This window comes from Nelumbo lutea, chromosome 1, assembly GCF_056320005.1.
Source record: "Nelumbo lutea isolate HS-2025 chromosome 1, American lotus-T2T, whole genome shotgun sequence".
In the NCBI taxonomy this organism is placed as follows: Eukaryota; Viridiplantae; Streptophyta; class Magnoliopsida; order Proteales; family Nelumbonaceae; genus Nelumbo; species Nelumbo lutea.
Window position 1 is genome coordinate 154,374,811 of NC_142684.1, and position 10,061 is coordinate 154,384,871.

Here is a 10,061-nt window from a genome sequence, read left to right on the forward strand (position 1 = left end):
TTGAACGTCTACTTGGTATCAGAGCTAGGATTTCTCATGTGAGTCTAGTCCAGCCAACCACATGAGAACCATCTAAGGCTGGAAGCTGAGAAAATAGAGTTCGTTGACTGATTCTTGGAGATCACCAGAGGGTTTAGCAGCTGTTTGAAGATTTACCACGGTTGCAGAGTGTTGGTGATCAGGAAGAATCAGAGAAGGCTAGGGTTTGGGTAACCTTGGAAGTTAGCAAACAGCATTCTCTTGTAAGTTTTTTTATTTTCTGAGAGAAGTACTATCAAAGAAGATAGGCTGGACCTATCTAGAAAGGGCGGCCGAACCGCTCTAGGGTTTTCTTCCTTCTATTCTCTAGGGTTTTGCTTTAACCATGCGGAAAACCCTAATAATGGGCTGAACCTTGTGATCTATCTGTGAAACTTAAGTGTTATCAGTTTTAGGGTTTCACATTAACCCTACTACAAGTGTGACTCGTACGGTACTGTCTAGAGTGTGTCGCGGAGAATTTGCTTTCAAGGACTGGTTAAAACCCTAATTCTGCTTGAGCATATCAGATTATTCTCCAAGTTGTTTTCAGATTTCTTTTGGGGGGACTTTGAACTCTTCTAAGGGGTGAAAACTGTACGGACTGTTGCTGTTGTGTTTGATAATTGGTTTCAGACCAGACTTATACCTGTTTCATGCACATCTGTCGTGAATACAGATTGGTTCTATATTGATTTTGTGATTGTGGTTGATAGTCCAAGTGCAGTTTTTGTGTGTAGTAACCCAAATTTTGAGACTACTGGTTCTTGACTGAAATGGAGTTTAAGAATCAGGCAGAATGCAGTTTTGGGAACAACAATTATGGTGGTGTTTTTGAGACAGGTTTTCAAATTACAACCGTAAGATTTGATGGATCAAACTATTTGGAATGGGCCCAATCAACCATGATGGCTATTGGGGTAAGGGGTAAAGTAGGGTATCTCTTAGGAGATGTGAAAGAACCCTCCAAGGGAGACCCCATGTATACCAAGTGGGTCCAAGAAAACTACTTGGTTATGACATGGCTGTGTAATTCTATGCAGCCTCATATCAGCCGCAATTACTTGTGGGCAAAGACAACCAAGGAGATATGGGATGTTATGAAAGAAACTTACTCCCAACCCCTTAATGTTGCCAGAGCATATGAATTGAAATGTGAAGTGAATACCCTTAAACAAGGAGAGAACCGGTTTCGGTCTACTTCTCTACCTTGAAATCCCTGTGGCATGAGATTGATCACTTAGAGACTCGAGTGGGAGAGTCCCAAAGAAGCACAGACCGATAGAAAGCACATCGAGACAAACAGGGTGTTTGAGTTTCTAGCAGGCCTAAATTCAGAGTATGATATTGTGTGGCAACAGATTTTGACCAGAGATAGTGTGACCCTCTCTCAGGCATACTCCTTAGTGCATAGTGAAGAGACCAGGAGGAAAGTCATGATGCAACCTCATCCTCTTACACCGGCCCTTGTAGCGGTTAAACCCAAATCAGGGGGTGATTCAGAGAGGGACAAGAAGAAGGAAGATAAAATGGATGTGGTATGTGAGCATTGTAAGAAACCTAAACACACAAAAGAAACATGTTGGAAACTGTAGAAGAGGTTGGAGCTGGCCTACACCACATCTACAACACAGTGGGACCGGGAGGAAAGTCATGATGCAACCTCATCCTCTTGACCTTCCCATTGCCATCCGTAAAGTAAAACGGCATTGCACCACATCTACAACCCACTGCATTTCCCAGTTTTTATCCTATGATCGCCTATCTCCCTCCTACAGGTCCTATCTTACTTTCGTTGCTAATGTCCCTATTCCAAGAACAGTGCAAGAAGCCCTATCAGTCCCGGAGTGGAGAGGTGCAATGCAAGTGGAAATGGATGCCCTGTTGAAAAATAATACCTGGGAGCTACTTGATTTGCCCAAAGGAAAGAAACCAGTTGGATGCAGATGGGTATTTACTGTGAAGCACAATGTGGATGGCTCCATTGAGAGGTACAAAGCTCGGCTAGTTGCAAAAGGGTTCACCCAAACTTATGGTATAGATTACTTGGAGACATTTGCCCCGGTAGCCAAGATGACCATCATTCGAGTTCTATTATCTCTTGCAGCAAGCCACAATTGGCCTTTGTACCAAATGGACGTTAAAAATGCTTTTCTGAATGAAGACCTGCAGGAAGAGGTTTACATGCAGTTGCCTCTTGGATTCTATGATACAGAGACAGGTAAGAAGGTCTGCCGACTTAATAAGGCATTGTATGGTTTGAAGCAGTCACCTAGAGCTTGGTTCGATAGATTCAGACTAGCCCTTGGGAAGTTCGGTTATGTACAGGTCCAGTTAAATCATACACTGTTCATCAAGAGGGTAGAGTCCTCTCTGACACTACTTGCAGTATATGTTGATGATATTGTGGTGACAGGGAATGACAGTCATGAAATTGAGTCCCTCAAACAGCTCCTTCATCAAGAGTTTGAGGTGAAAGATCTTGGTGCTCTTCGATATTTTTTGGGTATTGAGGTTGTTAGATCTAAACAGGGGATCTTTGTCTCTCAGAAGAAATATGTTCTAGATCTGTTGGCGGAAACTGGAAAGTTAGGTGTCAAGCCTGCGGATACACCCATTGAACAGAACCACAAGATTAGTGTAGAGAGTGGGGAGCCTCTTAAAGACAAAGTTATGTTCCAGCGAATAGTGGGAAAACTCCTATATCTCTGCCTCACTCGGCCAGATATCAGTTATGCAGTTAGTATTGTCAACCAGTACATGCATTCTCCTAGAACCACACACCTTCTTGCAGCAGAAAGAATATTAGCATACTTGAAGAGATGCCCGGGTAGAGGTATATTATTCAAGAACAATGACCACATGAAGGTGGAGGTCTATACGGATGCCGATTGGGCTGGGAGTGTTGATGACAAAAGGTCTACCTCTGGATATTGTGCCCTTGTGGGGGGTAACCTTGTCTCTTGGAGGAGTAAGAACAGAGTGTTGTCTCCCGATCTAGTGTTGAAGCTGAATATAGGTCAATGGCTAACGGAGTGGCTGAAATTCTATGGCTGAGATCACTACTTGAGGAGTTGGGTATTAAGTATGAGAAGCCCCTGATGTTGTATTGTGATAATCAAGCGGCCATTAATATAGCACACAATCCGGTGCAACATGGCAGAACCAAACATATTGAAGTTGATCGGCATTTTGTACGAGAGAGGGTCTCATCACAAGAATGCGTCTCCCGTACATCACCTCCAACATGCAGGTAGCAGATATCCTCACCAAAGTTGTACGAACGAAGAAGCTAGAAGCGGATCTATTCAAGTTGGGAATGATAAACATTTATTCCCAACTTGAGGGGGAGTGTAGAGAACACTGATGTGGACCCCACGGCTACAGTCCCACTGTGTTCGTAGGGTAGAAGGTGTTCTAGTCTTCCTAGGGTTAGTTGGTGGTCAGTTAGTTATGTCAGTTGTTATTTATTTCAATCTTATTTTATTCTATTTGTTATGTAAATACTAAGGGCAGATCTGTCCTTTCCATGTAATGAGCATAACCTATAAATACTAAATAAAGTGGCAGTGACAGAACATTTATGTTCCTCCTTTCAACTCTTGTGTTCTACTGCTCTCTTTTCTCTCTTCCTCCTCTCTTCTATACCTTTTCTTCTATTTTCGAACCTGAAATCCATTAGGGTTCAAGACTGATAGCAGTCCTAAACGTCTACTTATAAACCTCTGATAACAATTTAAAATTGCATGTGAGCTCCTTCTAATCCCAAATTACACTATACCCTTAGATATATTACGTAAACACCCTTGTATCCTCCAAAAGCAGCAAAAGTGCATCTTCATTCAATTATATACTTTTCTCCACTAGTTACTTTGTTTCTTATTACTTCATTTTTTATCATTTTCCTATTTAAAATTCCTAAATGTTGAAGGAAGTTTTTATCCACTGTCCTATAGCAGCCTCCATCTGGTCCCGCTTCCTCAAGTCAGTTGGCGTTTTTGTGGGTGACTGTCCGGGAGTTGTTGTTAGCTTGTTCAGTTTCTGGAATAAGTCCTAGAGGCAAGAATATATGGAAGAATACTAGTGCAGTTGTAATATGGTCAATTGAGCTGAAAAAAAAAATAGTGTTTACTAACAAGTGTAGGCAGGTTTATGAGCTTATTAGGTTTTTTTTCAGGCAAGCTGGGATCCTGGGTCTCAGTCTTAAAGGGGTTCTCCAAACAGAATGTATTTGTATTCTTTAACTCTAAAAGTGTGTGGAATGTAAAGTGTGGTCTCTGCTTCATTGGGAGTGGGAGCTGAGTCTTAGCTCCATTGCTTCAAGAAAATTGTTTAGTCCTTGCATGTTACAGATCTAAACTTCTAGCCCTTCATTGTGCAAATCCATAAGAGTCTCTCCTTCCCCATCTTACATCAGTTAACTGATCTACTGTGTACATCAGAGTTGAAACAGAATACAGCATTGCACCCATTTACAGTAAATGTTTGATGACAACACATCACTTTGAGTTACCACTTATCATGCTAAGCAACACAACAAAGAAGAAAGTACAGAGTCTTCAAATGAATTCTTCATTTACTAAACAACGATTTTCCAATCAAATATTGGTCTATATGTGCACACAAATAGAAGGGACCATTACTTGGTGTAATGGTAAAATTTTAGCATGTCAAGTGTGAGAATGTGGGTTCAAGTCTGATAGCAGCTAGTTTGTGTGATAAAATGCCAAACGCTAGGACCAGATCCAGTCCACCCCTCCCAAAACCCCAGATAGCTGGGACCAACATTGGGTACTGACCTTTCTTTTTATGTGTAGACAAATAGAGTTAGATATTAGGAGATGGGACATGGTAGGACGCTACAGGAGGCATTTGAATTTAGGGAAGTAGTGAAGTAATGTGAACATCAGTTCAACCTAAATTAGGCTCGTAACTAAAATATAAAAAAGTAGAGAATATAAATCTACCTGTCTAACATATAATATAATATAATACAATATAATATATATATATATATATATATTAAAAAAAAGCCCTCAGATGAGAGTGCTTCTCTCTTTCAAACACGCAGCTTGCTACTCACTAAGAAATGGGGTAAATAAACTTTAATTCAAAAACACTAATACATATATATATATGTGTGTGTGTGTGTGCATGTGTGTGTGTGTAGAGTAGGGTGGGTCCCACTTAGAGGTGTAAATCGGGCCGTGCAGCCCATGGCCCGGCACGATGAGTTGTGTTGTGCCGCACGCGGCCTGTAGCATGACCCATATATATATAATTTTATTTCCAATTTTATTATGCATTTCATTTTATTATTGCATATGTAAACAATTGTATACATCAAAGTTCATATAAAATAAAAGTTTAAAACTTTTTTTAAATTTTGTCTATTTTGTTAATTTACTTTAAATTTTTATTATCTTTTCAATTTAAAAAAAAAAAATACCTCTCATGGCTTAGTCCAGTCCACGGCCCGGCACAGCCCAATTTACACCTCTAGTCCCACTCTGGTTCTCAAATCATGTTATTCATGCTAGTTAGATCACATCCTTTAAACAAAAAATAAATCATACATTTAGTTTCCTAACTCAAATAAAATTCCAGCATAAATGTTTTCAGGTTGTCACATTGGTATGGGTCTTAGACATAATTGATTACTCAATTAGAAATCAAATCTAATATTTCAAGTCCTAAATCAAATAGAAAAAAAAAAAGAGCCTGAATGTTTCAAGATTTATCTCTTATATTTTGGGGCTCAAATAAATAAAATACAAGCATTTAAGTTTCTCTTTATTGAGTGGTCATTCACTGATAAACAAAATAAAGAAAAATGTAAGACTTGGATTATAACTACTTACATTCAAATCATAACTAAAACATTATGAAAACAAAATTCAAACAACTCTAAGACTTTACCATTAAACTCCTATGATGATCAAAACCAACAATAAACAAATAATCTTTCTAATTTTTTGTTTGACATGAAAGAGATACTGAACAAACTAATCATTTTAAAAAGCCAATTTTAATACTCAAAGAAGGTACCCAGATTGAGTAGGTTTCACTCTATAATGGAATGCCTTTCTTAAAGCAACAAAAGCAAGGTGAATGGAATTTACATTACAAAAGAAAAAAGGGTGAGCAATAGTAGGTTGAAAAACTGCTAAAATCTCTTCTTGACAAGAAATTCGATGATTGTCACACATGATGAGCCCAAATCAACAATAAGTATGAAATGAATTATGAAAGTACCAAACAAGGAATGGAGTAGAAATCTAGAAATGGTAGACAAAAAGAAATGATGAAAAGGATAACGAAAGAGGAGTTTCTCTTACTCAATGATCTGAATTTGTAATTCAATAGAAAAAATGCTAAAGATAGAATAGACACCTTCCTCTTGAAGACATGACCATTTGAGCAGGATCACAAAGAAAATCATATATCTTTCCAAGCTTCTCTTGGTTATCCACAATAATGATCCCCCTTGTGTACAACTCTGATGACAAGCTTGGGAAAATGAATGCTTGGGCCAAGATAGAAGTTTGTCTATATATGAAATCCACAACAGTTGATGATAGTAAATCCTTTTCCAAATTTTCAATCAATATGGAATAATAACCATTGGTTTTTGCAATATCACTTGTAAGGGAACTTTTTCCACCCAAGTCCATATCTTCCATGATCCTTTCCTGGTAATTGCTGATCCTCCCTGCCTTAACAAAAAGTTAGAAATTACCACATGTACTAGAATTTCAATAATGGTATTTAGAGAAGAAAGAAACCTTTAAATGTCTGTGTTTCACAACCAGATAACTTGGAATTCCCAGCCTCCTGCATAAGCATACAAGCATCAAATATCATTACTACAACCATAGGATACTCAACACAAAACAGCCTTATTCCAGAACCACCTGGACTGCAGAATATGTGATTTTATTCTGCATTTTTCTCACAAATGACAATAGTGAAGTAGCTATATGCCTATATCTTTCTTTCTACATATTGTGATCAACTTACCTGAGAATAATTATATGGTGGTCTACCACCAGATCTGCTTGACTTGCTTTTAATAGTTGAGAAATGAACTTCACTATGTGCACCCTCTTCAAGTTTCTCTTTTGAAATCTTCACAAAAGAGTCCAGTGTTGGATGCAACGTATCTCCATTTGGAATTAGACAGATATCTTCAATACCAATCGATTTCTTTTGCCCAGAATTTGGACCGTGTAGCCAAAGAACCACAAATGTGCACAAGCACTCCTCTTCCCCTTTGGAGTAATTATGTGCTTTGGATATCTGTGACAACAGACTCTTAGAACAGCTTCAAGTAAAGAAACAAAAATGACAATAGCTTGAGCAAGTATAACATGTAAGCATATGAAATGTAAAAGAATCTGTACTGGGAAATTCAGTTTTAGGTAATAAATTATTGCATCACTGGATCTGACTTTCAAGTAGAAAAGGACCAAAGCATGACTTTCATATAGAAAATTATTGCACCTGTACTCAGGTAATATAGGCTCAGCATTGTAACTTACATGGCTTGCAATATGGTTTGTTTTGTTCATAATCCGCTACAGTTCTTTTGAATAATAGAAATCACACTTTTCATTTTATGAGCCAAGGAGAAGCATCTGGTCTAAGAAGTAAACTTATAAGTACTCAAGTGCAGCTTTAGGCATTTCCACTAAGTTTGATTTCCAAGATTTAAAATCAAAGTTAAAGGGGTATTGATGGGAGAGTCAAAAACTTAAATGTATCGAGTTGGACTGCATTAGCAAAATAAGCATGGATTGAGAAACATGGAATATCTCACAGTTAGCATCACATGCGCACATAAAACTGTTACACATACCTATTTACAATGGAAAAAATAAATGAAAAAAAAAACTATTTTTCCACACAAAACTTTCAATTCTTTGGGGGGAGAGAGAGAGAGCTCGTAATACATACTTTACTTTATGTAGGACGACATGTAAACCAACCATTCACCCCCTACCAAACAACAAACAAAAGAAAAAGACAGAAAAAGAGTAAATGTAAAGTCTCCAACTAGCGTCTAAACTCCTATTCTCTAACTACTTCTAACAAAAAGTTAACTCCCTATTACATAGAATGTCTCATTCCCTAAAAAGTTATGAAATGATAAATAAATAGATATATAACTAAATAAATAAATAAATAGTTGGATACAAGTCTTGGTTAATGAAGTTCATATGTAGGGTCAGCCATTGCCCATTGGTAGTGATCTTACTACATACAGGAGAGCTTTTGGACTTATTATGCCCCTAATGAGTTCAAGGATGGCTTAGATGAACGGCCGGGTTTAAGCGAAGTACTTAATTTGTAATCTCTGTTTTTTCGTGGCCATTAGCATTTGCCTTATTTCTCTGTAACTAAAAGAAATGTCCGAAGACATGTCTGGATTCATAGACGTTCTCCCTCTGTAGTAAAAAGAAAAAAAACGGAGAGACAATTTAATGTTTGTCATTTTGATCATCACACCACCATTGACAATGAAATAACATATGGAATATGGATTATGTTTCATACTTTCCTGGCGAGTAGAGGTAAGATTAATGAATCGTTTCTCCCAGAATTGGAGTCGCCAAGACATAGTACGGACTATGAGGAGCATTAGGACTATTGATGATAATGCATGCCGCCTTATAAAACATGAAAAGAGATGCAATATGTCTAAAGAAATAATAATAAAACAAGCACAAATGCATTTACACTCAGACCAAATAAGTAGAACCAGAGCCCTCATGATCATGAAGACATGAATGTTATAAAAACTACAAAAAAAAACTCTAAAACGTAAGCAAAGAAAAGGTAAAAATTCATTCTAGCAGGAGGAATTCAATAAGAAAATGCAATCAAAAGTGAAGCCCAAGCTATCCAATCCATATAAGAGAAACATCAATTCCGTGTTTCCTTGGGAGCTGGGAGAGAGAGTAGTCTTCACACCTTTTCCTCGATAACGGCATCGTAGAAGCGCATCTCATTGTCACCATAAGGATGTGAAGCGCAAACACACATCTCTTCGATCACTTTAGTGCATTCATGATCCTGCAACTGAAGCGAAGTTGGTCGAAACCTACCCTTGAAGCTTTCAACTTCTTCGAGACTTTTGAAGTCCCACGCGTTGAACCAGTCGTCAAACTCCTCGGGAAAATCGAGATACTTGACGACGAGGGTGTTGTTATAGAGTACGAGTCGAACACCGTACCAGGCGTCATCCGACGCCTTGAAATCCAACCACAGAAACGGAACGTCAGCCTGAGTGTTGCCGGATTTTGGCTTCGACTTCTTCGGTGCCATTACTTGGACCGAAAGAAACTCCAATCAAGAAGTAGTTTTCACTTTTTCTGCCTTTTAAAAAGTATGCAATATGCAATTGCAGTAGTTGTTGCATAGAGCCACCGTAGATTGTTGAATGCTTTTTTGCCGCCACAAAGTATATTGATAATAGATTTTTGGCGTTTAAAGCGACATTGATTGACGGTTGGGAATTGGGATATGTGCAGTGGGCCGCAGACGTGATCTCCCATTGCTGACGCTAACACTCGAAACCGGCGGAGTAGGAGTAGCCCTGCGCTAAACAAACCGTCAAACACGGCGACGTAGGATTAGGCTACAGTAATGCATCGAAGGCCATTATTTATTATTTCATCACCATTCCATTCTAGCCTCACGCTACAACGAACGGCAGTAGCTGATTTTTACGATACTCCTCAACGCCAAATACTGAAATATACCTTTTTAATATTGACATCAATTTTGAGTGCATCCAAAAACTGGATGCAAATTTTGTTCTCATTTAGAATGAAGGCAATAGCATGTGTTGAGTTGAGATCTATTTTAAGACATGTAAATTAAGTTAAATGAAATCTGACCAGACATTAGCAAAAAAATTGAACTACGATATAATGCACTAAACTGACATTTGCACGTGGTATCTATCCTTTCACCTCGCCTTCACGCCTTGACCGACTTATGACATTCACTGTTCTCGTTTTTCGTTTTTTCCCATGTCC

At 38.4% G+C, this 10,061-nt stretch overlaps 1 protein-coding gene across 6 annotated transcripts in view; it reads right to left on the minus strand.

The window, feature by feature from the left end:
• The window catches only part of LOC148878526 (SAWADEE protein), a 32,280-nt gene extending 22,701 nt beyond the window's left edge, over window positions 1-9,579 (minus strand). For 3 of the 6 annotated variants that reach the window (XM_088955940.1, XM_088955951.1, XM_088955949.1), the window contains exons 1-4: window positions 8,992-9,471; window positions 7,039-7,317; window positions 6,804-6,852; window positions 6,412-6,730 (exon numbers count right to left, since the gene is read on the minus strand). In XM_088955940.1, coding sequence (XP_088812066.1) covers window positions 6,412-6,730; window positions 6,804-6,852; window positions 7,039-7,317; window positions 8,992-9,345 — 1,001 coding nt within the window. In that variant the 5' untranslated portion in view covers window positions 9,346-9,471. Of the gene's footprint in view, window positions 1-6,411; window positions 6,731-6,803; window positions 6,853-7,038; window positions 7,318-8,991 lie in introns of all 6 variants that reach the window. The other 3 variants (XM_088955944.1, XM_088955954.1, XM_088955942.1) reach the window with 2 other exon arrangements.
• Window positions 9,580-10,061: the final 482 nt, after the last annotated feature.